A 27,987-nucleotide genomic window follows, 5' to 3' on the forward strand; every position below is an offset into this window, starting at 1 on the left:
ATAAAAAAACAAACAAGCAAAATAACATACAAGCATTTTCATGATGCGCACTAGATAACAGCACCAAGCATCCACAAATTTGGCAAGATAACATCAATAAAAGTACGATAAGCAAGCTTAACCCCAGTTTCAATCAGAGGTTGTTCGTCCTCTCGAGGAATTCTGCGGGCATCCTCCTCCGCACTGACTGAGACTACCAGATTAAGAAGTACCACTTTTAAGGTCCTAAAACAACAGCAAAACGCTAGCATAGCAGAAAACGTACAATTTTAAGAGTTTTAGCATCTTAATACTTGGCCCTTAACAAAGAACCAAAACACTAACAAAAGTATCTTCCAAAATTTCTAAGTAGATGGATCGACGACTAACCAATACCAGGTGTGATCATACCTGGAGACAAAAATACGATCCTAGTGATAAGAGGAAAGGAGATTTGTTTAGTCGACTTCCTCAATCTTGGGACCAGCTCCACTTCCCCCAGCAGAGGGCCCATCCTCATCCATCCCGCCTCCCATGTCTGCGCCCGCACCCTGGTACATCTTCGCAATGATGGGGTTACAGATCCCCTCCAGCTCCTTCATCTTATCCTCAAACTCGTCAGCCTCTGCAAGCTGGTTCCCATCCAGCCACTGGATCGCCTGATCTATGGCGTCCTCAATCTTCTTTTTGTCAGCCGGACTCAGCTTCGACGAGATCTTCTCATCCTTCACGGTGTTCCTCATGTTATACGCGTAGTTCTCCAAAGCGTTCTTGGCCTCCACCTTCTTCTTGTGCTCCTCGTCCTCCGACTTGTACTTCTCGGCATCCTGAACCATCTTCTCGATCTCATCCTTGCTCAATCTGCCCTTATCGTTGGTGATGGTGATCTTATTCTTCTGCCCAGTAGTCTTATCCTCAGCAGAGACATTCAAGATACCGTTGGCATCAATATCGAAACAGACGGTGATCTGAGGCACACCCCTAGGAGCAGGAGGAATACCAGAGAGCTCGAATTTACCAAGGAGATTGTTGTCCTTTGTCCTCGTCCTCTCACCCTCATAAACCTGAATCAAAACACCGGGCTGGTTATCAGAATAGGTCGAGAACACCTGCTCTTTCTTGGTCGGGATAGTGGTGTTCCTCGGGATAAGAACAGTCATGACTCCTCCAGCAGTTTCCAGACCGAGTGAAAGAGGAGTAACATCCAAGAGGAGAAGGTCTTGTACTTTTTCATTGCCTTCACCGCTCAAAATTGCGGCCTGGACCGCAGCCCCATAAGCAACAGCTTCGTCGGGGTTGATGCTCTTGCACAACTCCTTTCCATTAAAGAAGTCCTGCAGCAGCTGCTGAACCCTGGGAATTCGGGTCGACCCACCGACCAGGACAACATCATGTACGCTGCTCTTGTCCATCTTGGCATCTCTTAAGCACTTCTCAACAGGCTCCATGCACTTTCTGAACAGGTCCATGTTGAGCTCCTCAAATCTGGCTCTTGTAATAGTCGAGTAGAAATCGACGCCCTCATAAAGGGAGTCAATTTCGATTGTTGTTTGGGCGGTGGAAGAGAGGGTCCTCTTTGCCCTCTCGCATGCAGTCCGAAGCCTGCGAAGAGCCCTAGGGTTTCCACTAATATCCTTCTTGTGCTTCCTCTTGAACTCCTGAACAAAATGATTCACCATCCTGTTGTCAAAGTCCTCACCCCCCAAGTGAGTATCCCCAGCTGTTGCCTTCACCTCAAAAATGCCCTCCTCGATAGTAAGGAGAGAGACATCGAAGGTCCCACCGCCAAGATCAAAGATGAGGACATTCTTCTCACCAACACTGGTGGCCTTCTTATCTAGACCGTAGGCAATTGCGGCAGCAGTTGGCTCATTGATGATACGCATGACATTGAGGCCAGCGATGACGCCAGCGTCCTTGGTGGCCTGGCGCTGAGAGTCGTTGAAGTAGGCCGGGACAGTGACGACAGCATTCTTGATAGCAAAGCCAAGGTAGGCCTCCGCAATCTCACGCATCTTCATCAGGACCATGGAGGAGATCTCCTCAGCAGCAAATTGCTTATCCTCACCCTTGTGCTGGACAACAATCATGGGCTTGTCACCGGGACCAGCAATAACCTTGAAGGGCCACAGCTTGATGTCACTCTGGACCGAGGCGTCAGAGAACCGCCGGCCAATCAGGCGCTTTGCATCTGAAACACAAAAAATAATTGTAGATTGTAAGAGGAACAGAATATACACGGTGAAGATGATGATCGCTAAAACCAGACTAGTAACAGTTCGACACCCTGATGCCATGTCTTCATATCTAAGTAAAATTTTATATAATCCCACCCCTGAAAATAACATCATTTGCTGCCAAAGGTCAGATGTAAGGCCACATTGGCTCCATTGTTGAACACCGTCAGAATAACGTAGTAAACAAGAATAAGACAAAGCTACGTCCGACCAAAAGGACACCAAAGCTTAAATTTGCTATGCTAATACCAAAACAGCTTAAGTACAAAATCTATGGTAGAGATTGCCAGCATCAAATAAGAATTGTTAGCTACAAAGGCTGTTAATCCATTTATGTATATTATCATAGACCAACCAAACTGATTGGATCTATGAATCTACCTCAGGAGAAAACACTGAAGACAAACTAAACCAAAGAAAGAAAAATAACCAACAATTTCTACTAGAACAATTAGGACTTTGCGGCAGGAATGGCACATTGTGCATGGCATAAAAATTACTAGTCATGTTGTCCAAATGAGCATCTACCCCCATCAACATAAAGAACACATAACCTAACTCTTAGTTACAATTAGAAATAACAAGCATTTTCGTAGATCCATTTATTAATGTTTAATCGAAGCAAGAGATCCCGATCCACATTTTAAACAATTAAATATATTTTGTGACAGATCTAAAAGATGCAATGAAGGTGGAAACAAACAAACGAAATCAAAGAGCCAAGCAGTTTAAGATAGCTTCTAGTTGTTCTTTGTTTTTTCGTTCACTCGACACTATCGTTAAAATGTATTTACACAAATCTAACAGAGAAACAACAAATAGCATCTTCTTCTGCAAATCTATCATTCTAAAACCTGATAGATCACGAAAACACTCTATATAAATTAGATCAATGCGGGGAAAGAGCCGAGGACTCACCGAAGACGGTGTTGGTGGGGTTCATGGCGACTTGGTTCTTCGCGGCGTCGCCGATGAGCCTCTCGGTGTCGGTGAAGCCGACATAGGAGGGGGTGGTGCGGTTCCCCTGATCGTTGGCGATGATCTCCACGCGATCGTGTTGCCACACCCCCACGCATGAGTACGTCGTCCCGAGGTCGATCCCGATCGCAGGCCCCTCGCCCTTACCCGCCATTGCTAGTGTTTAGATTGACAACGCGGAGGCGGAGAGAGGAAGAGAGGGAGCGGCGTGACGAAGCGGCCGCTAGGGTTCGAGAGGAAGAGAGGGGAGGGAGGGAGCGCGGGTTATATAGGGAGATCAAAGGGTTTCTAGAAGCTTCTGTTAAGTGAGCAGGGCCATCCGATTAAATTGGACGGCCCGATAGATCGGAAGTTCCGAGCCAATTGGACTACAGCATTTTCCTGGCTGAATTTTATTAGGCCGAGAGTACCACATCATTCAAACACCAACCAATAATGAGCTGTTTACGAGAGCGGTTCAATTATGTTGCTTGATATATCCTGATGATCGGTAAACCGGGTCCACACTGCCTCCCCCACGGCAAGTTGGTGAGGAAGGATACGTCCGTGGGCCCCACGTGCAGCAAGCGCGTGCCTTGCGAAATTTGCGATGGCGAGAGCGACACAAACTGTTCACAAATTGACTAGTCCGATTTCCCGAGTTTACCACCGTTGATTGTGCTTCACGATTCGCATTTCTTTCCAACGGTGGATAAACGTCCTTAGCTGATGACTCGGGAACATTAAGGCGGAGCAAAATCCAAGCCCAACTTACAAGTTTGGCCCAATGAAAATATGGACCCAGTTTGCGAATCTAAATACTACCCAACCCGATTCACCAGGCCCAGCCCAATCAACCCATTAAAGAGTTGGGCTACATTTAGGTTAAACTTAGGCAAATTCAAATGCTGTGTAACTGGGAAGTGAGCCTCTCGAAGTGGAAATGGGCTGATCTTCGGCCCAATTAATTTGCTCAGAGCTAATTATTAGGCAATTGGGCCGTTGCAATGAAAAGTTTGTAAACTATGATTAGGATTGGCCATAATTTCAAGTTCAAAGAGGATAAGAAATAAGAAAGATACGAACCAAGTTTAATGCTGTATGGAAGGACTCGGTTCCGGTTAGATTAGAGTTTTTTAATATGGCATGAGAGTTTGGTTCACATTTTTTTTAATTTTCGATTCGCTAATCACAGCGCAAGTGGATATAAAGATTATAAAAGTAAATCATGCTCAATGTTTTTATGTCTAATAATAGTTTAAAATTTTGAATTGAGTGAGCTCCATTAAATGCTTGTGGACCCTCCGTAATAATTAGAACGAAATTCTCCACCAAATTTCTTATTTTTATTTTTATTTTTATTTTTATTATTTCTAGCTGTTGCCGCCGGGGCTGGCTGTCACGGCCACCCAATCCTCATGGATTTGGGCGCGGGCGGCGAGAAGCAGTTTTGGAGACTTTTCACGAGGCCCTGCAGCCCCCCTCTTCATAACTCTCTCTCTCTCTCTCTCTCTCTCTCTCTCTCTCTCTCTCTCTCTCTTTCCCACAAGAGCACAAACACACACCTACTTCCTCCCACAACATAATAATACGCAACTCTCAATCGATTCATCACCAAATGCATACAAATAGATCGCATTTAGATTCTTGTATCGCCCCTTCTCCACTTCCCAAAGCTCCCTATATATTTCTACCCTACCTATATACAGCCTACACCTAAGACTCCTCTCTCTCTCTCTCTCTCTCTCTCTCTCTNGAGCGGCGTGACGAAGCGGCCGCTAGGGTTCGAGAGGAAGAGAGGGGAGGGAGGGATCGCGGTTTATATAGGAAGATCAAAGGGTTTCTAGAAGCTTCTGTTAATTGAGCAGGGCCGTCCGATTAAATTGGACGGCCCGATAGATCGGAAGTTCCGAGCCAATTGGACTACAGCATTTTCGTGGCGGAATTCTATTAGGCCGAGAGTACCACATCATTCAAACACCAACCAATAAGGAGCTGTTTTACGAGAGCGGTTCAATTATATTGCTTGATATATCCTGATGATCGGTAAACCGGGTCCACACTGCCTCCCCCACGGCAAGTTGGTGAGGAAGGATACGTCCGTGGGCCCCACGTGCAGCAAGCGCGTGCCTTGCGAAATTTGCGATGGCGAGAGCGACACAAACTGTTCACAAATTGACTAGTCCGATTTCCCGAGTTTACCACCGTTGATTGTGCTTCACGATTCGCATTTCTTTCCAACGGTGGATAAACGTCCTTAGCTGATGACTGGGGAACATTAAGGCGGAGCAAAATCCAAGCCCAACTTACAGGATTGGCCCAATGAAAATATGGACCCAGTTTGCGGATCTAAAAACTAGACGATTTAACCCAACCCGATTCACCAGGCCCAGCCCAATCAACACATTAAAGAGTTGGGCTACATTTAGGTTTAAATTAGGCAAATTCAAATGCTGTGTAACTGGGAAGTGAGCCTCTCGAAGTGGAAATGGGCTGATATTCGGCCCAATTAATTTTCTCAGAACTAATTATTAGGCAATTGGGCCGTTGCAATGAAAAGTTTGTAAACTATGATTAGGATTGGCCATAATTTCAAGTTCAAAGAGGATAAGAAATAAGAAAGATACGAACCAAGTCTAATGCTGTATGGAAGGACTAGGTTCCGGTTAGATTAGAGTTTTTTAATATGGTATCAGAGTTTGGTTCACATTTTTTTTAATTTTCGATTCGCTAATCACAGCGCAGGTGGATATAAAAATTATAAAAGTAAATCAAGCTCAATGTTTTTATGTCTAATAATAGTTTAAAATTTTGAATTCAGTGAGCTCCATTAAATGCTTGTGGACCCTCAGTAATAATTAGAACGAAATTCTCCACCAAATTTCTTCTTTTTATTTTTATTTTTATTTTTATTATTTCTAGCTGTTGCCGCCGGGGCTGGCTGTCACGGCCACCCAATCCTCATGGATTTGGGCGCGGGCGGCGAGAAGCAGTTTTGGAGACTTTTCACGAGGCCCTGCAGCCCCCCTCTTCATAACTCTCTCTCTCTCTCTCTCTCTCTCTTCCCACAAGAGCACAAACACACACCTACTCCTCCCACAACATAATAATACGCAACTCTCAATCGATTCATCACCAAATGCATACAAATAGATCGCATTTAGATTCTTGTATCGCCCCTTCTCCACTTCCCAAAGCTCCCTATATATTTCTACCCTACCTATATACAGCCTACACCTAAGACTCCTCTCTCTCTCTCTCTCTCTCTCTCTCTCTTTAGATCTCTCTCTCCCCCTCTCTCTCTCTCTCTCTCTCTTTCTCTTCAAAGTTGCTGATTACGATACACACAGATGTGCACAGTTTCAACACTGCTTTATTTATGTAACCTCCTTTTTCCTTCTTTGCACTTGATGAGAGCCCTCCAAATTCCCACAGAATCTCGACGCAGATGAGGGGAGTAGATTTGGTGCCGTTTATGTATGCATTTTAGTCCCTCTATGCAATGAGCGTTGGACCAGAGAACACACGACCTAATTTCCATAAATAGCCATGCATAGATATAAATGCATGGCTACTGCATGCTACATTAGGCGTAGCCAGATGTGTATAAAAGTAGGCGTTTGTTATATTTAAGGTAAAGGAAATGTGAAATCTCGTAGAAGTGGAATAGCGCAAGCAAAGAATTTATGTCATTCCCGATATATATATATATATATATTAAAAAAAAGGAATCAGCGCATGCACCTGGTTCATTATTGAACCCTCTCATCAAAATTAAAGTTTAATTCATTAGAAATATGAATGGTATTCAAAAAGCTTAAACACTAAAAATTTCACAAACCTTCTCCGTTTCTTTTGAATGAACCGTTAATTTTGCAAATTTATTTATTTTATTATTAGGGAATAGATTTTCACGCCTTATGATTTTTCACACTGAGAATGATATACACTTATAAAATATTTTACTGCAATTTGCAAGCCATGCAATTTGATTGGTTTTGTTTTGGTTCGTCTTGTAGATTGCCTCTATCTTTTCTCCATTAATTTACCCCTCCTCTCAACTAATCATAACTACATGTAGACTGTGCTGCTCTCGGGGTTCATGCAACAATTTTTTTTATGAAAAAACTTCAAATACCACCCTTAAATATGGTTTTGTATTTTTTTACTTTAGTACCCTATAGTTTAAAGTGTATCACTTTCGCACACTGTAATTTTCTTTTTTTCTTTTTATTTTTTCCTCCATTAATTTATTTTGTTAAATCAGTGACAAGGTTAAAACTAAAGGGTACTAAAGTAAATATTCTTTAAACTATAGGTAGGTATCTAAAGTTTTTTGTATATAATTTAACGAAAAGTTAATAGCAGGACTGACGAAAAAAAAAAAGAAACCACGAGATACTAAATTGATACACTTTAAACCATAAAATATTAAAATAAGAAAATGCGAAATCATAGAAATAGTATTCAAAGTTTATCTTTTTTTTAAAGGAAAACTTCAAATATCACCTATATGGTTTTACACTTTCTTACTTTAGTATCATGTGGTTTAAAGTATATTAATTTAGTGCCATATGGTTTTATTTTTATCTTTTTATTATTAATTTCACTAATTTTGTTTGTTAAATCAGTGACGAAGTTAAAACTAAAGACTACTAAAGTGAATATTCGATAAATCTAGATAAGGTATCTGAAGTTTTTTTGTATATAATTTAACGAAATATTAACAGAGAAACTGACAAAAAAATAAAAATAAAATTATATGATACTAATTTAATATATTTTAAATTATAAGATACTAAAAATAAGACGGTACGAAAGTACAGAAATGATATTTGAAATTTATCTTTTTTTTAAATATAGGCGGGTTCAAATGTTCTCCTGAAAATTAAAAAAGAAAAAAACGACCGGAACACGCATCGGTCGTCGACGACCGTGTGGCGCCCAATCAGAGCGCCGCAGCGCCTGCCCCCCACCCTTTCCCCTCTCAGCCGCTCCCCCCCATGTTTTCAGAGCTTTCCCAGCTCCAAAATCTATACGCATGTCAAACCCCCGGCCCCTTCACAGTTCATACTCTCTCTCTCTCTCTCTCTCTCTCTCTCTCTCATGCATGCGTATAACAACCACCACCACCCAATGCCCACTTCTCAAACCACCCTATATATGTAAGCCCACCTCCTCTGTCTCTCTCTCTGAGAAGGCAAAGTTCGAACAATGGAAGAAGAAGCAAAGATCTCTTCCTCTTCACCTCCTCCTCCTGCTTCTACTACTACTACTACTACTGCTACTCCGAGTAGTTTTGCTAATACCAGTTCGCATGCAAATGCAAATGCAAATGCATCTTCGGGGAGTTCGCGGTGGAACCCGACGAAGGAGCAAATAAGCATACTGGAGGGGTTATACAAGCAGGGGATACGCACGCCGAGCGCGGAGCAGATACAGCAGATAACGGGGAAGCTGAGGGAGTACGGGGCGATAGAGGGGAAGAACGTGTTCTACTGGTTCCAGAACCACAAGGCGCGCCAGAGGCAGAAGCAGAAGCAGGAGACCTTCGCCTACTTCTCTCGCCTCCTCCACCACGCAACGCCGCCGCCGCCACCGCCGCCGCTGCTGCAGCCGCAACCGCTTTCTCCGCCGCCGCAGTCGCCTTCCTCTCTTTCTCATGCACCACCATGCACCAACAGTACTTAACACTCCCCCTTTTTTTTTTTCTCTTTTCTTTTTAAATTATTCTCTTTCTTTATAAATTATTTTATAAGAGTTCGTCTCACATAAAAGACACACACTATTTATATATATATATATATATAAAAGGACATGCATATTTCTATATTCTTTTAATTTAAAGCATTCCTATGTAATGTAGGTTGGTGGAATACACCTACGTGATGTTTCATAAGAATAGTGGGAACAAAAGTCGCCAAAACAAAGATGGGAAAAAAAAAAAAAGAAGCTTTCTTAGGATGGTCTTTTTTCCTTTTATTATTTTTTTTTTTTCTGTTTTAACCTGGTGGCTGGTGGAGAGAATTAACTTTTATGGAGTTTGTCAAGCTCAAAGATTTTGGAAAAATTGAAATTTAGTTTATATGATTTTCTGCTGAGTTTCACCAGATTCTCTTGTTTGCTTGGTTTTCTCTGATCATATTTATATATTGTTGGTAGCAAATTAAATTTTGAACCTGCGCTTCTTACTCTTTTTTTTTTGGGTTGACATGCAAATGTTTTCAATCATGCATTTAATTTCTTTTACATTTTTTTTTTTGAAATAGCCGAGGTGTTTATTTGATGATCATGTTTTTCTTTCTCACATAATAGCCCTTCTTGCTTCTGTTCCATTGTCATGTTTTCGCTACTTTTCCCCTCTCTCTCTCTCTCTCATCATCTGCATGTCCTTTTCCTTTCTCAGCAACACACTCCCTCTCTTCCCTCGAAAATACACACGCGCACACAAACACGTACTCTCTCTCTCTCTCTCTCTCTCTCTCTCTCACACACACACACACACACACACACGCACACAATGAAAAGAAACTCCTCTAGTTACAGAGGAGAACAACCCTCTTACATCATTCATATTGTTGAAAAGTTGCTTTTGAGCTTTTGCACGAGATAGGAAACGTTGCACCAAACAATTTCCACGTTCCATGCATGTGCTAGAAATAATATATTAAAAGCAATTTTGGTTATTAAACTTGAGTTTAACTTTTTAGAGCGGTTTTCTTTTTTGAGTTCGAATGCTACTTAATTTAATTTATTTTTTCTCATTTAATTAAAGTTCTATCCTTTGAGTTTATATTTACAACCCCTTTTGTTTCTGCAGTTATGTGCGGCCCATACAACGTAGCTACGCCCCATGTGCATGGCGTTGGAGGTGTTGGCATCTACCAACCCCACCACTCCACCATGTTCATGTCCCCCGAAGCTTTAAAGAGGTGGCCAAAACCACAAGGGTTCCAGAGAACGCTCATGACCCCCGTTGACCAATACTATCACAACTACTCTACTAGTTCAAGCCATGGCCATACTATTGGAGGTGATAATGCTAATGATAATGGTCATAACAATGGTGATGATGATAACATGGAGAATGAGACGCTGCAGCTGTTTCCGGTGCACCCGACCGGCGTGTTGGAGGAGAGGTCGAGGAGTTCGCGCACGTCGACGGCGTCGACAGAGGCCGCCGAAAGCTTGGAGGAGGAGGAAGAAGAAGAAGAAGAAGAAGAGACGTTGAGGAGTGATAATGAAAACCAACTCACAAAACCGTTCTTCGACTTCTTTGGTGGTGCTAATTAAAGGGCAATGCTAGCTCGGAAAATTTTGGCATGTTATAGATGCATGCACATAAAATCCCCTCCTAGAATATTGACCTTCTCTGCTTTAAAAATTGTGCTGTTTTTGACATTGTTTTTTTGGTGTAATCGTTTAAATGCTCAATGCGATGATGATATATGAGACAAAAAGGATTACATGGGCACTAGACATTAATAAATCCGGCCCGACCCGTATGGCCTATTATTTTGCTTGTTCGGCCCTATAGGTCCAATTTGGGCTGGGCTGGATCTAAAATTTTAATGCTCAATTAGACCTGAGTCGGATCCGGATTTGAATCTCTTTGCTTGAGCAGACCTGATTCGAAATTTCGCTATTTTGATCCCATCCAGTCATTTGGGTTGGCCTAAAATTAAAGGCATATGTGAGGGGTCTGGATAATTAATATAGGGGCAATTTCATCACTAGCCCTCTTAAACATGGAAATATCACAAATACGCCTATAAAATTAAAAATATCATATATATACCCCTTCAAATCTAGAAAATTATCACAATTACCTTTTCTTCTAACTGACGTTAGGGTGAAGTTATAAAATGACTAATTTACTCCTTAAAAAGTTGGTTGGGTTGTTTTTTTGATAACAAATAATAAAGAAGTGATTTCATGAATACCTTTCTAACTTTTAAAAATAATATTTCTAACAATAATTATTGGTGGATAAAATATGTGGAAACCCCTCACCTATAGGTCATTTTGAAATAGACCCCCTTAACTTCAATTTTTTAACATTTAGGGCCCTTGAACTTTTAGTTTTTTTTTCGTTTTTGCGTTTTACTTAGTTAAAAATTTTTTAATTGAGATTCCTCATACATGAATTTGATAAAATTTTTAACTTAGTTGGATAAAAAAACACTCAATTGCAAAAGTAAAGAATCACTAAGGTTGAGAGGATGTATATATATAGAGAGAGAGTCAGGTTACTATACTCTTATGAGTGTGATCGACTTCGTACTTATAAGTCGTTTTCAATAATAAAGCTTCCGAATTGACGATGCATATCGTTAAATATTATCTAGAATATTTAAAAACTTCAAAAATCAAATTTTATAACTTTTTTATATCATTACGATCAAAAGATCTAAAAATTGACAATTTTTAATGGTTGGTATGGAATACTTGCTATTTTAATGGTGTAAAAAAATTAGAATCGATTAAATTTTTGATAGAAAATTTTATTCACTATCTAGATAAAGATCAATATAGAGATTTTGACAGTTCATTTTATGCCCACTTGATGGACGTTATTATGATTTCGAAAAATTACAAAATTTATTTTTTAAAAATTTTCAATGCTCTAGATCATATTTAACGGAGTGGATCATCGATTCGGAAGCTCTATTATCGAAAACAACTTATGAGTACATAGGGCTCTATACTTATAAAAGTATTGTAGCCCTACTTATATATATATATATAATTCAAAGTTAAGGCCATACTGAAGTGGACTAATAGTTGAGAGAGTCTTCATACAATGTTACTTTTTTTGTTGACAATAAATATTTAATTAGAAAATTGTTGCTTGAGCTGGTCATATGAAAAATACTCTAATATCAAGAATTTTGATATCAAAATGTTTTTAATATGGCTTATATGAGTTATTTAAATAAAATTCAAAAAAATTCCTTGAAATAATTAATGTTGAATACCACAATGGACAATTGCATTACAACTATTATATAATTTAAAAGCAAAAAATCATAACAAGATTTAATTATTAGACTTAATAGACTGTAGATCTTTAATTGTAAAATTTTAAAGAGAATGTTGAATTATTATGTGATTGAAAGGTTAAGAATTAATCATATAATTAATCTTAAATTATTACACTTAGTTAAATTAGTAATAAGGGTAAAATTGATATTTATAGAATTTTAGATGACTTTTTAACTGTTAGTCTTAAGGGTATTTGTGAATATTTTTGCTTTTTAGAGGGGTATTGTTGATATTTTCTAATTTAGATGGGCATTTATGAAGTTACTGTCTGCTAGAGGGGTATTGATGAAATTATCCCATTACTATACTATATCAGTACCCTAAAAAAAAATATTTAGAAAAAATATATATATACTCTGCACATTTAATTTCGGATCGGGTCCGAATTTGGGTAATTAAGTTATTAATACATCTATCGGATCTATTTGAGCGGGTCTGGGTAATGACTACCTATATACTATCCGTTCAAGATCGGATACGGGTTGGATCTAGATCTGGTACGGATATCTATATACATATTTTTTTTATAGATTTTATTTAATAGTCTATGGACAAACTATAAACCTCCCTTTATAAAAAAACTCGCGTTTTAATAAGTTGTACCCAGTCCAATAAAATTCATTAAAAAAAATCCCAATAAAAAAGAATCAGAAAATTTATTAAATAGAATATTCATTAAAAAAAAACCTACGCTGTCGGCTATGATTGGAGAAGAGATTTGCTCACTCGTGCCCACTCCGGTAGAGGATTGTCGCTGATGATGATAATGATGGTGGTGGTGGAAATATTGTTTTATTAAAACAAGGCGGAGATGAAACAAAAAAAATAAGGAGTAAAAAATAAAAAGTAAAAAGATTAGAAAAAAAAAAGAAATAAAAGAGCAGTAAAGATTTCACTAGAATGAAAATACATAGAGACCCCTCTTCTATAAGTTCTATTAAAATTGATCATTCAACTTTAAAAGTTTATTTTTTTTTTTTACTATCAGATATTTTTTCGGGCCCGGATTTGGATTCAAATTTGAAAATATTCCGGACTCTATACCTATTTAAAAGTTGGATTAAGGATTGGGTCCAAGTAAAGTACGGATATAAATATCCAAACTCATACCCACAACTTTAATGTGCAATTTTATTTAACCCGTGCTATTTATTTTTTATCGGGTCCGATTCGAATCCAAGTAGGATCTAAGTAGGGTCCGGATCGGATGTTGGATATCAAATATTTTGGACAGCTTTACCTAAAATAGATATAAAATTTCAGGTCATGCCGGTATGGGATAGAAGCTGGCCTGACCCGTTAGTTGTCTTCATGGTCTTGGGGATAACATTTGCAATTAATGGAAGCTCTGATACCATTTAATTTGTTTAGGGAATAAGAGTCAAATTTTTGTATGAAATGACTAGCTATTTAATTCATATGTTCAACTAGATTGTTAGTATTTTCAACTATATTTTTTCGAGTATGACGAAAACAAGACTTTGTTGTGGTTCGTGCGGGATCAAATTGTCTAGCTGAAATAAAATTACGTACTGAACCTCATCCTAAGACTGCGCATGGTTAATTACTTTGATTTCTAATGCATCTTGTGACCGCTGATGCGAGTCACTAAACCCTTCTTTTTCTGCAACATTGCTTTCTCATTCTATCCTATCAAATCTAATTTCAGATACAAGAAAAGGAAGGGTTGTTCGTAGCCTAATATTTTTCCACATGATTCGATGTATTGTGCCCATGATCAAACTGTCGACAAAAACAAGTGGTGTAGGCCAATGAGTTAATCAGTGAGGAGACTTATTTATCTACTCCCGAGAGAGAGAGAGAGAAATTATTGCCTTGGCCTTTTTCTATCATACCACTCCAATCAAAATGTAACACCAATCTCTTCAAATGTGCTAAGGAAAACTATATAAAAAAAAGAAAAAATTAAAAGATTCTCCATTGAATAATTGAATGTCTCTAGCACTTTTGTTGGCTTTTGCTCCGGACAATAATTAATTTCGCATGTAGAGAGGTGATAGGTATGTAGAAGAGAGAATAAGATATATCACTTTTTAATTATGTGTCCTTTTCTCTTTTGGGATCACAATGGGCTTCTCTCAAACGCGAAATTGCAAAGTGAAAACCACTTGCTGGAGGGGACTGTAGCATCCAATGAATGAGTTGGATTGTAGGCCACATTTAAAAGGAGAAGCGCTTATTGGAGAAGATGGAGCTTTTGATTGAGTGTGATGGAAACCTAACAATCCCTATTCTTCCATTGAAATTTTGTAATTTTGTAATTCGACAGCCGCATAACAAATACTCAGAATATGCAATAAATTATATATATAGTTGATAAGTCAATTTTCTGATATATATAATTGCTAATTAATTAGTGAATAGTGCTTTAGATCACTTTAAAGATTTTGGGATTTTACTTTTGAATTTAAAAGGGGGAGAAACAGGAGAAGGTTTTGGGGTTATTTTGAAAATACAAAAATTGCTACATTGTAATATCCAATATATTAAACACACTGAAAATAGTATTAAGGCTTTTCGAATACTAAGGGCCAGTTTGGCTGCGAGGACAAATTATTTAGTAATAATTTATATGAATTTTGTTTTATTTTTATATTTTTGGCTATCTTTGGTTAGAAGTTTGATGAGCTTGTTTTAATCTATTATTAATTTCAAGATAATTATACATTCTTTTATGAAGGAACTAATTATTGTATCAGCCAAAGGTGGCTATTATTGTCTCTACTTAGTGGAGATCGAGAGTTTCAACTCAAGTGGAACTCTTTCAGCACGAAAGATTCTCGCCATTACCTCATCCCAAAGTCTAAGGATGTGCTCATGAAAGAGTAGAGCACTATAAATCGTGGAATTGATAGATAAGATAGAAAAAGAAAATTTGATTTACTATATAATGTGAAAATTTAATCCATTAAGGAGATGTTTGGTTGTATGCATTTTTAATTACTTTGCAGTCGAAAATGCACGCATCTATTAAACTTTTGTTTAGTTTGGTCTAGTTAGGCCCAACTGCTGCAGTTGCATTTGCACGAGAAGGCCCAACTGCTGCAGTTGGCCCGGAGTCGGCTCACCCATTAAAAGAATAAACAAAATGTTATTTTTTCATATGCTTCTTCTTTTTCTTTTTTTTTTTTAAAAAAAACACCTATTCATGAAATCTGATAGAGTTTAATAATGTCTATTAGGGTCAATAAATTTTTTTCATACGTTTCTATTTTTTCAACCGGTTAGTTTAATAATATTTTAAATTTTGTTTTGACCAAATTTATAATATATTTGGCATTTAAACTTTATTAAATTCATACATAATTTTATAATATATAAATTATATATATATAAAAACCTTAATTAATAATTAAAACATGATTACGTTATGCTCAGAAGAGGTAATCTCACATTTTTATCTAAAAATTGACAGAATTTATAAATACAAATCTCAGCTGCAAACTAGCAAACGGAAGAAATGTAACTGCAGTAGTTGCAACAATATAAAACCAAATAGATTAGGTGTTGTTATGACAGTAACATTTACAACTATATGTATTTTCCAACTACACTGTTTTTGTAACTATATCCAACCAAACGGCCCCTAAATGTTCAAACTCATAATCTCACAGTTTTTATCATCCAAGAATTATTATATATTATTAATTCTTTCTCAAGCTTGAAGAAGGTATATTTCAAAAAATTGATTTAACGGTCCAAATTGAACGTCTAAGGGCCTGTTTGGTCAAGCTTCTGAAAAAGTGATTTCTGAAAAAATGATTTTGGTTTGGAGAAGTGATTTTGGTTAAATACAGTAAAGCGTTTGACTGAATTTAGATAAAAGCGATTTTTCAGAAGTGATTTTGAAAAGCTATTTGGTAAATTTTTTTTGATATTTGCATAATTTAATATTTTTATTAAATTTTATTTTAAAATAATTTAAAATCTAAATTTAAATTTGAATTAAAATTAAAATTTTTAAATTTCAAAATTGTACAAAATTTAAAATTTGATATTTTAACTTAGAAAAATAATTTAAAAATTTAAAAATTTAAAATTTAACAATTAAAATTTTAAAGTTAAAAATTAAAATTAAAAATTTAAAAATTTAAAAATTAAAAATTAAATATTTGAAAGCATTTAAATTTAAAATTTTAACAATTTAATAATTATGAATTTTAAATATAAATTTAAAATATAAAAATATAAATTTAAAGTTAAAAATATAAATATATTATGAATATTAAATATATAAATTTTAATATTTTAAAAATGATTAAATTAATTTTAATTTAAATTTTAAATTGAATATTTAATATTTAATGATTAAAAATATTTATTTAAAATATAGAAAATATATATATAATAATTATGAAATTTAAATATAAATAGTTTTAATATTAAAAATATAAATTTAAAATTAAATTCTAAAATTTGAAAATAATTATGAAATTTAAATTTAAACTTTTGGAAATTTTTGAGTATTTTAAGAGAATTGTTAAAGTTTTAAAATTTAACTTAAAATATTCTTATAAGATATTTAAATCAAAATTCCAAATATGAAATTTTTTATCTTAAATTTATGGACAACTTTTGTGAATATTTAAGAAAATTGAAAATTTAAAATCGTAAAACTTTGGAGATTGTTATTTAATAATGTAACATTAATTTCAATTTAAATTTAAAAGTTAAAATTAAAATTAATTTAAATTTAAAAATTAAATTAAATATTTAAACATTTAAAATTTAAATTTAAAATTTAAATATATGAATTTAAAATATAAAGATTAAAATATAAAAATATAAATTTAAATTAAAATATTTAAATTAATTATGAAAATTAAATATTAAAATTTTTAATATTTTAAAAAGTTAAATTAATTTAATTTAATTTTAAATAATATTATATTTAATATTAAAATTTATTTAAAAATATAAAATATATATATATATATGATTAAATATAATTTTTAATATTTAAAATATAAATTTAAAATTTAAATTTAAAATTTAAAAATTATGAAATTTAAAATTAAAATTTGAATATTTGATAGTTTAAAATTAAAATTTTAAATTTTAAATTTAAATTTTAAATTCTAAAATTTCATATTTAACATTCTTATCTTAAATTTGAAATTTGAATTTAAAAATGAAATTTAAAATCTAAAATTTGAGATTTGATATTTAAAATTTAATTATAAATTTAAATTTGAAATTATTTTTAGATTTAAAATTTAAATTCAAAATGGTCTGATTTAAAATTTAAATTAAATTTAAATTTAATATTGATTTAAATAAATAAAATTATAATGTTGATTGCAAAATCAAGAATCAGATTTAAGAGAGTTGCTTTTTCTGTTTTTAATTCTCGGGTTTTCAAAGTCCAGTAGTTTTGATTCTGCAGAGTAGTTAGATCAGATTTTAACAATGAGATTGTCAAACGCCTCTTTGAACCGAAATATTTTTCAATCCGCTTTTTGAAGTCTAGGCAAACCCCCCTCAAATAGGATGAGACATGCATTCTATCCTTCCGTACATCTTTTATGGGTGCTTTCTATCGGATTAAGTTGCCTGCTCAATAAGTGTTATGTTAATGTAAGAGGTTCATTATATTGTATTATCACACGGCAGCAACAAGGTGCATGAGGAAAGCTACACCAAGATGCGGGGGACAAGGACGAAACAACGTTCTAGGTTCTATCCTGGGGAGTTATATATACTATATAATAGTTATTATTATATATTAAGAGAGAGAGAGAGAGAGAGAGAGAGAGAGAGATGTTTGCTGAATTACTATCGATGTAAACGAGCCGTTTTACTACCGATTTATTTTCGTGATAGAGTTTTCAAATTGACGATCTGGTCGTTGAACATGATCCCTATACCATTGTGAGTGTTTAGCAAATTCAAATTTCAAATCTTTTCGACATCATTTGCCTATGATTTCAAAGGTTTCAAATTTCTAATTTTAATGCAGTCGTATCAGAGGCGTTTTTTCGTTTAACGGCCGTTAAAGATATTCAAATCAATTGTATTTTGTTAGAAAACTCTTTAACTATTTAAAACAGATTTATACTCTTGATCTTGATTACAAGATCTATCATCATTTTTTTAAGAATATTCTTTTCAGCCAATTTTTTTTGTTCACTTGAATGCGATAAAAGTATATATCGAGTGCGTGAAATTGCTATTTCTTAGATAGTTTTAAATGGTTTAGCTATATTACAGCCATTGTCAATTTTGGAAGCTCATATATTGAAAAACACAATCAGTAGTTAAAACGGCTGTTTACTTCATCTGTTTTCTAGGCTCAATCTCTCTGATCTCTCTCTCTTCGTCTTATAATTATATATATATTTTGGTAGCACACAATACATTTTCTTATTTGTTAAAATCCAAAGCTATTGATAAAGGAATTCTACTAGCATTAATACCATGTATGCTTTCTCCCAATTTTTGAACATATACCAACATATATATTAATTTTAATACAACTTCTCTATTTCAAGAATATAAGTATTAGTTATTATTGTACGAGCTGGGTGAAGTCTATTTTTTTTGTTAGGATCTTGTCTGACGTTTTCCGTTGTTTTTCTTAGTTTTTTTTTTTGCGAAACCTCTTCGCTTTTGGCTTTTTCGCTCTTATGAGGCTCGGCTGTTCACCTCTGTAGTTAATTTATTTGCTTAATAACAGTGAAGTAGATATCGGTGCTTATTTTTTTTCCCAAAAAAAAAAAAGTACTATGTTTAAGAATTAAAGAGTCGGGATTTGATATGGTGCGCAAATGCATAAGAGCTCTTAAGTGCGCACAATAAGTGATGTGACAAATTGTTAGAGAGCAATAGATTGTACACTTGTTAGTTGAATCTTATTTTCTTTATGGCAAGGGTAGATTGTTTTATTCGATTCAAATTTCTAAATGAGGAGTATCAAATTTCTGTTTTGATTATCATGTTAAAGCTGAAAAAAAAAGTTTTAATTTGTTCACACGATAAATACAATTTAGTACATCTAACATATATTAGTTTTCTAGTTTTCTGTGATTAATATCTTCAGCCACGCAGGTCATGCTCTTTGTTTCAGAAAAGAAGGGCACCATGGGAAGCCACTAAAGTTATTGTGGAGAATATGGGCTCCCCCTTTACATTCTTTTTTTCTGCGTACTAATTGTAGGTTTCAATAATGAAGCCCTTGCCAGTCTCAAAAGAGTACATTGTACCTGCTGTAGGGGCTGTGTTGGGCTACATTGTTTGGGTGCATTTGGGTGGTTTGATCTTTAAAGAAGATGCAATCATGGGCATTATTTTATGTTGAGGAACATGGGATAGGAGAGTGGACGTTGTGTATCATTTCATGCAAAATTCAGTGTCCTTTGAACCACTTCCAAGTCCTTTAGAATTAGGACTTATTTGGATGTGGAAATTATTCATCAAATACTAACTTGTACAGTGCAATATGTGAATGTTCTGTTATAATTGTCATCTAGAAATATGTTAGAAAATTCTCGTAAAAAAATTATATATATATAATGTATTTTGCCTATAGAGCGAGTTATTATATCGGAGAAAGCCACTCAAAACCTATATATATTATGTAGTTGTAGACATCTTTTCATACTTTTTCTATAATATTGAATATTACCGTTCGCTTCACTAAATACAATAAATATGTCAAATAAGATGTTGATGCATTGACATAGGCGGATAGGCCCATATGGACAATTATCTCTGTACCATGTGACAAGATGGTTTTGAAAATTTGAACCCTCATTCAACCATTTCAATAGTTTTTTGTTTTTTTTTTGTTTTTTTTTACTGACTATCTCCGGCAGAAGTGGAAAAGCATTTAATGGTTGGTACTCGAGATCTCAAGTTCGAATCTTAGTTGATTCACATTTTCAGCTAAGTTTATTTCTAAAAAAATTAAACGAAAACGAAGCGGGTAATATGCGACCTATCTCTCTCTAAAAAAAAAAGTTTTTTGTTTTTTCTTCACAAGTTAGTGACAAAAACAAGTTGTCTATTTGGCCTAGATTTGATAATAATTTTTCTACTTCAAGAAGCAGTAAGTATTTGATAAATATAACTCTAAAACTTTTGCTATTTGTTGGAATTTGGAAACCAAAAGCAAAAGTTTCATAAGCAAAAGTTTCATACAGAATCTGTTATCTTCAATAAAGTGAAAAGCTATTGAGTGAAGATTGATTAAAACAAGTAGTCAATATTTTTATAAACAACCGGCCGTTCTTAGAGCAAGTGACAAAGGGTTTGGTGGTTGGTATCTGAGGTCCTAAGTTCGAATCCTAGTTGATTCATATTTTCAGCTAAGTTTATTTTTAAATGAAATAAACAAAGCGGATAACGTACCATCTATCTCTCAAAAAAAAAAAAAAAAACTTCTACAAGCACTGCTACTGAATGATGGGCCAAAGAAGCCAGCTGAGTAAGAGTATAACTTAGTTTTCAAATAAAGTAATTGTATAACTTGCGTATTTTCAAATAAAGTAATTGTATAACTTGCGTAGTTTTAGTACACAACTGTAAAATGCACCCTAACTTAGACAACTAGATGACCCAGAAGAGCAATAGAAGTATAAATATCAAATCGTAAGTCGAAATTCCAACAATTATGGGGCATCAGAGTTTCTGCAGTTTTAATAATATGCCTGTTCAAAAGCTAAACTATATTTTGCTGTTTATAAGTTTTTTTTTTAATATTTAATTGTGATCAATATGTTTCAATATTTACTATCATCAAATTTGAAATGGTGAAGTGCTCATTCTCCTTAATATGATTAGAATTCACCCACAGAAAAAAGAGTATAAAATTTCAAATAATGCCTTATTTATTTATTCAACAGATGCAGATCCAAAATTGAAACCCAAATCAGGATTAAGTGATTATCTAATCTTAATGTGGATAATATAGGCTACAAGCCAAATGTCAACCATCTGAATGTATGCTGTAAACAATATATTTTTTTATTTAGCAACAACCATCACTGCATGAATCACTTATTTTTAGATTTCACAGAGTGATAAGGATAAATAATCAATAAGAGTGCTTTTTAAAATCCCAGTTAAGCCTAGCACCTGTAGAGGCTCTTTTCAAGGAAGGTGAACACAATGGCAACTTTCCTGAGAGTACCTTCCATTAATAAGAATTGTCCCTTGCCGACCACCTTGTTGGGGTAAGCATTAGGAAATTTTTTTGGATTATTAGAGGCTTTCCATTTCAAATTACATTATTGCTATGTTTTAATTTGTTGAACATAATACACAAAAAAATGTACTACATATTTTAGATGATTGATTTTCTTCTGTCTTTTGGGCTGCTTAAATGAAAACGACTTGTATAGAGTTGTTCACAGAAGTATTAATAGCTGTCGTTACGGTTCTATTAAGCATCTCCTAATTTTTAGTTAAAAATAGAAATTTTAAATCAAAGCTTATGCTTTTCGGACTTAGTACTTTGTTCTATTTAGCTAACATCTAGCTTCTATTTATTCAAAAAAAAAAAAAGTTGATCTAAAAGTTAGATTGAGCCGACACGCTGTGTATATTCAAAAGCTTTCTTCACACCTCAACTTGAAGTTTCTAGTAACTAAGATGACCGAAACTAGCCCTGATTAGACAGTGTTAGCATTAGGCACTATAGATGTTTATACTTAAATAACTTGTTTAACTGATAATTACTCTACTATAATCTAAGAATTTGTCATGACAATGATAAGGAGTATTTTATAGCAGAAACATTGAATCTCTTCTTCTGCGCCAAAGTCCTCTCCCTCCTCAATAATTAGGCATAAATTATTGCTAATTATTTATATTAATAAATTGTTAGGGGCACTAACAACCAACCCAAGATAAAACCTGCAGGAAACCATGCACTTACATATGAGAATTAGATCTGTTTACTTTTTAATTCATCTCTTTCCCTTGTCATGTATACATGGTCCACAACAACAAACTATTATCAATTAATTGGAAGAAGAATTATCAACATAAACAAAGGAATATTGCTGATAATAATCCTGTTTATCTGTTAATCTTTTGCAAAATAATTACACATATTCCTATGAAATTTTCAACTTAGATATGCACCTTTTTAAACCCAAACATTCATGTGTCCTATAAAGCTCACTTATTTAGGGGAAAAAGACTCAGTATTTAGATATTGTCTCTATTTAATTCAAATCCAACTACTACTAACAAAATGGTTGCTTTATATTGATAAAGGTACTTTTGAGATTTCAAAGTATATATTTAACGGATACTAATTTGAATTAGGCTACTATGCTATTAATAGCACAAAGTCATTGGTGCTACCAAGTTTTTGGCCATTGAATTAAGAGATGTGTGGTTAGGATGATGTGGGCCCCCTAGGGTTGAGTGAGTGGTTGGTTGAATAGTATGATCTAACGAGTGAAAATGATCAAAAGGATATATCTAACGGCGGAAAACTTGGTAGCACCAAGTGCTTCGTGCTATTAATAGCATAGTAGCCGGACTCTACTAATTTAGATATTTCTACATTTGTTGATACAATGGTCTATATTTTAGACAAGCCAATCCAGATGTGATGCGTACATTAACACTTTTTCAAAAAAAAAATATTTGAAAACAACTACAATACTCTTTATATATATATATATATATATGTTTATTCTCCAAATTTATAATACGTTAAATAACTAAACTTAGTAGAGAGTATCAGCACAAGTAATTCCATACATGATTCGTTAGCATGCATGCTAGCTAGCACATCAACAGCCTTGCAAACCATCTTTGAAGACACATAGGTAGCAACATCCATGTATTTATTCTTGAAATTAACAAGATTTGTTTAATAACTAATCTTGCAGAGGTACACAAGTGAAGGATCAATTCTTCTTTTTCTTTTTCTTTTTTTTCCCTTTGATATGTGATAATCAGTGATCTTCCCCAATACCCAGCTGTACATATGACACCCAGCACATATGCTATTTACCTCTCATTGGATGGAGGAAGAAGTTCAAATTTGGAAAAAAGAAGGGATTTATTATTTGTTTACTTGTTTATAAAGTATTAAATTATATGTTTTTGGGTAAGGTCCACCACCACCAACCACCATGATAAGAGATGAGGATAGATTTGATAGGGTGCTTTATTTGATAAAAGAAAAAACAAAAGAGAGAGAGAGAGAGAGAGAGAGAGAGAGAGAGAGAGAGAGCAAGGAGGATAAGAGGAGGAACCTTCCCTTTTGACCAATCACTTTTGACTACAAATTGGGTCATCATTTTTTTATTTTTATATACATAATAGATTGATATTTGGATTCTAAATTGATAGCCTGTGGCCCTTATGTAGTATTATAGGGTCCATGAAGTAATTAAATCCACCTTTTAAGCAATATAAAATGAGTAAGAGTTGAATAGATAAGGATTCATTTTTATTTATTTATTTATTTGGTTATTTTAGAATCAATATCAGAACATTTGAATTGGTGATATGCATTTTTAAGAAATGAAATCCCTAAAATGGGGAGAAAGTTGTGGTGTTGTTTCACCAAACAACTTTCCGATAAATTCACTATTTAAAATTTTACAACATTCTGGATGGCCGAATATGAACTTGGAATCTTGACATAAACAATTTAATTTTAAAATTTAAAAGATTAGAAAATAAAGTGAAATTTTGAAAAATTAGAGAAGCACTATTAATATAGCTTATTTTATTATTAAAAGGTAGGTTCATCGAATCTGATCATTATGTAGCAACAAAATTTGATTAGATTCTGCAAATCTAGTTTTTTCAGATAAAAATAAGTTCTTTAATTAAAGATAGTGTTAAAACTATTTTTGTTAGTGCAAGAATACATATAGATAAAAAAGTATAAGACTTTTCTGAATTATACACTATTTTAAATTTTTAATTTTACTATTCAACTTTCCGATTTGTTTTATTTGAGTCAAATAACTAACTATATTTTGACTTCAAAAATTAAACTAATTACTTACTTTAATAATTGAGTATATTAATTAAATATGTAAAGATAAACGACGTATTCAAATTTTAAAATTAAAATATTATTGACTAACTAAAAAGTAAATAAATTAAAAAAATTAAATAATAAAATTAAAATTTTAAAATTTAGATAGTGAACTGTCAATGACGTGTAAAGCTACTATACTACCAGATATATAAAGAATTTGATGCTTCCGGCGTTTTGATCCTTGGATAAAAAATTATACGGTTGGAATAATAGTAATATCTCCTAGAGTTGAATAATACTTCTAGGATTGAGTGGTCAATACAAGATAATAGTATTAATTCAAATATTAGAATTTATCAAAAGAGTTGATCTAAAAATTAAAAAATTAAAAATATCAGACCCTCTATGCTTTTTATAGTATAGTAACTCTACTCGTCCATAGCTTAGATATGTTTTATGGTGCATATGAGAATTGAGAAGGCCTTAATTAAAGAAGGGAATAACTTCAAATACCCTTACTGTGATTTCACTCTTTCTCATTTTAGTACATTGTGATTTAAAGTGTATTAAGTTAGTACTCTGTGGTTTCGTACTTTCTCACTTTAGTATCATATGGTTTAAAGTGTATCAAGTTAGTACCCTGTGATTTCGCACTTTCTCACTTTAGTACTCTGTAGTTTAATATTTCATTAAGAGAAAAATAAAACCACAGAGTACTAACTTGAAACAAAAATAAAACTACAGGATACTAAATTGATACACTTCAAGCCAAATGGTACTAAAGTAAAAAAGTACGAAACCATATGGTACTAATTTGATACACTTTAAATCACATGGCATTAAAATGAAAAAAGTGTGAAATCACATGGATTTTTTCGAAGTTTTTCCTTAAAAGAAGTAATAAGAGTACTTGCTAAAGAGGACAACCAACCCTTTGCCGCTTTGCGTCGTCACCGTGAATTAACGTCTCAAACTCGGTCTCATCTGGTGGAGGACGCTACCGCTCGAGTGCTCCTTAAACCGACCCCGTTTCCCTTCCCCTGCTACGCCCTAATCCCTCTCTCTCTCTCTCTCTCTCTCTCGCTTCCCCTCACCCTCCCTCTTAATTTGTGTTTGTGGGTGTAGTGGGGAATGGGGAGCGAAGGAACATACGAAGGATTCGTCGTCTCCAGGATTCGAATCAATCTCCAAAAGGTAATCTTGAAGAGTTCTTCCCATCACTACTTTTAGGATTATTCCTAGAATTTTTGTTAAAAAGAATAAAATTTTCCACTTCTTTTTGCGTATATTTTGATGCGATAAGCATGAGAGGTGATTAGGATCTGTTTATTAACCTATTCTGCCGAGTTTTATGGTGGGTGGATTGCACGGTTTTCAACAATTTAAATTGTGAAGATCTCGCCTGTTTGATCCGTTTCTGGTTGTAGGGGCTGTTTAGGGGTTCATTGGAAGGGACAATTTCTAAGCTTTGTTGCCCTAAAAGATTCTATTTTGGTGCTATTTTTGGGGAAGGGACAATTTCTAAGCTTTGTCGCCCTAAAAGATTCTAGTTTGGAGCTATTTTTGGGGGAGTTTTGAGGGCAATTGGCAATTGGGTTTCTCTTAGTTTGTGAAAAAATTGATGGTTATTTGTCTAAGTTATCTAACAATTTGTTGTTTCTAGTTACTTTGTGATTGGGGAATTTTTTTCATTTTTTATTTTTAAAAATCCTATTTTTGGTTCTAATTTTGGGGGTGTCTTGCTTGGTTGGGTTTGGTTGGGGAAGCGGCTTCCTGAGTTTCTTCTGGTTTATCCAAATTTGATGGTTGGATTTATGGAATGGACCTGTGATTGCTTCTTGTGGGACGCGTTTATCGAATGCGGTGGGATTCGGAATCCGCCGATTAGATAGCGTTAGAGGAAGAGGAGGAGGAGGAGGAGGAAGAAGAGGAGGAGGAAGAGGAATTGGAGGCAGTTGAAAGGAGCAAAGTGAGTAAAACAGCTATGGGAGAAGACCTCCTCACCACTCTCTCCATGGAGAACCACCACCCCTCCACCCTCCTCTCCTTCTCTGCGGACGCCACCCCCCACCAGTCGTGGAGCTCTGATTCTTGCGACATGTTCGACGCCTGCCTTGCTCCGCAGATCTACGACCCCGAGCCGGCCGCCCACCTCCCGAAATCTGGCCATCAGCACCACCGCAAGTGCGCAAAGAGAGGGGATAGCATTTGGGGCGCGTGGTTCTTCTTCACCTTCTACTTCAAGCCCGCTCTGTCCGATAAATCTAAAAGCAAGGCGGCCCGTGATGCGCATGGAGTATCAGGCTTCGACAAATCTGACCTCCGGCTCGACGTTTTTCTTGTCCAGCACGACATGGAGAATATGTACATGTGGGCTTTTAAGGAGAGGCCGGAGAATGCCCTAGGCAAGATGCAGCTCAGAAGCTATATGAATGGGCACTCTCGGCTCGGAGAACCACAGTTCCCATTTAGCGTTGATAAGGGTTTCGTCAGATCCCACAAAATGCAAAGAAAGCAGTATCGAGGACTGTCGAACCCGCAATGTGTTCATGGTCTTGAGGTGGTGAGATCCCCCAATTTAAATTTGGTTACAGAATTAGACCGTAAGAAATGGATGGAGCTTACTGGAAGGGATATAAATTTTTCGATCCCACCTGAAGCTAGCGATTTTGGATCATGGAGGAACTTATCTAATACAGAATTCGAGCTCGAAAGGCCTCTTCCTTCTCTAAAAAACAATTCTTCGCATCCCCATCAAAGGAAGCTTCTTAATGGGTCAGGTCTTAACTTATCATCCTCCCCTTCAACCCATTCTAATGGTGATGGAATGGATCTCTCTCCCGTTTGCAGCAAACGTAGGATGGATGAAGAATGCTTCTTACCATTAAATTCTTGCTCTGAAAAAAGCCTAGATGTGGAAATGCACTCGAGTGAGCCATTGTGGTTACATGAGTTCAGCGGTGTGATGAAACAAGCGTGCGGGCCCGTGACTGCTGCGAAGACCATATATGAGGACGAAGAGGGATATCTTATCATGGTTAGCTTGCCTTTCGCAGATCAAAGAAGGGTAAAAGTTTCTTGGAGGAATAATGTAACTCATGGGATAGTGAAAATCCTTTGTGTGAGTACCGCTCGCATGCCATTTATAAAGAGGAGAAGTCGGACTTTCAAATTGACCGACTCCAACCCCGAGCACTGCCCTCCGGGGGAGTTTATAAGGGAAATTCCGCTTGCCACGCGAATCCCCGAAGATGCCAAGCTCGAAGCTTATTATGATGAGAGTAGTGCAGTTCTCGAGATTATTGTGCCAAAGCAGCGATCGGGATCGGAAGAACATGAAGTTCGTGTTTGTATGCGACCTCCTCACCTTGGAGTAAATGATCTTATGTTGACTTAGAATAATTCTAGTGATATAATGTAATGTGTGTATGATTGATTGTTGGGTCATGGTTTCCCATGTTTACTAACCTGAATCGTGGAAGGAAACATGTAAAAGTTGAAGTTTATCAACCGTAATGGGGAATGTCTTCAGTTGGTAATTTGTTGCTGAAGATTTGTTGTTGTCTAATGTATGATCGTATTGCTTAGTAGAATTATTTGAGAGAAAAAAAAAGAAAGAAAATGGTTGTTTGGATGGTGATGAATGGTGCAAGTTCTTGTTGACTGGTTTTTATTTGCGTGTTACTCTTATTTTTATGGATTTACTGCTGTCTATGGAGATGTAATCTGTTTTATGGATGAAAGGCTTTTGTTATCTTTGGAACCCATATATTCATTTTGTTATCAGGAGAA

The 27,987-nt window shown here is 35.1% G+C and overlaps 3 protein-coding genes across 3 annotated transcripts; 2 read left to right on the forward strand and 1 right to left on the reverse strand.

Moving 5' to 3' along the window:
- LOC109727949 (heat shock cognate 70 kDa protein 2-like) lies at nucleotides 2-3,443 on the reverse strand. The gene is made up of 2 exons (XM_020258182.1): nucleotides 3,135-3,443; nucleotides 2-2,170 (listed from the first exon to the last, which is right to left on the reverse strand). Exons 1-2 carry the CDS (start codon nucleotides 3,346-3,348, stop codon nucleotides 438-440), a joined length of 1,947 nt encoding a protein of 648 aa, XP_020113771.1. The 5' UTR covers nucleotides 3,349-3,443; the 3' UTR covers nucleotides 2-437.
- Nucleotides 8,388-10,466, forward strand: LOC109728328 (WUSCHEL-related homeobox 2-like). Its single transcript, XM_020258714.1, has 2 exons — nucleotides 8,388-8,856; nucleotides 9,994-10,466. The coding sequence occupies exons 1-2, from the start codon at nucleotides 8,388-8,390 to the stop codon at nucleotides 10,464-10,466; spliced, it is 942 nt and encodes a 313-aa protein (XP_020114303.1).
- On the forward strand, nucleotides 25,149-27,835 carry LOC109727989. Its single transcript, XM_020258242.1, has one exon. It carries the CDS (start codon nucleotides 26,180-26,182, stop codon nucleotides 27,590-27,592), a length of 1,413 nt encoding a protein of 470 aa, XP_020113831.1. The 5' UTR covers nucleotides 25,149-26,179; the 3' UTR covers nucleotides 27,593-27,835.

Source organism: Ananas comosus, linkage group 23 (assembly GCF_001540865.1).
Source record: "Ananas comosus cultivar F153 linkage group 23, ASM154086v1, whole genome shotgun sequence".
NCBI classification, from domain to species: Eukaryota; Viridiplantae; Streptophyta; class Magnoliopsida; order Poales; family Bromeliaceae; genus Ananas; species Ananas comosus.

What these genes read in the sequence shown, in the direction of transcription:
- LOC109727949 (XM_020258182.1), bottom strand. Translation starts at nt 3,348, where the DNA reads ATGGCGGGTAAGGGCGAGGGGCCTGCGATCGGGATCGACCTCGGGACG. An exon ending in CCCCACCAACACCGTCTTCG is followed by an intron (nt 2,171 to 3,134) that starts GTGAGTCCTCGG and finishes TTTGTGTTTCAG; the next exon opens with ATGCAAAGCGCCTGATTGGC.
- LOC109728328 (XM_020258714.1), top strand. Translation starts at nt 8,388, where the DNA reads ATGGAAGAAGAAGCAAAGATCTCTTCCTCTTCACCTCCTCCTCCTGCT. An exon ending in TGCACCACCATGCACCAACA is followed by an intron (nt 8,857 to 9,993) that starts GTACTTAACACT and finishes TTGTTTCTGCAG; the next exon opens with TTATGTGCGGCCCATACAAC.
- LOC109727989 (XM_020258242.1), top strand. Translation starts at nt 26,180, where the DNA reads ATGGGAGAAGACCTCCTCACCACTCTCTCCATGGAGAACCACCACCCC.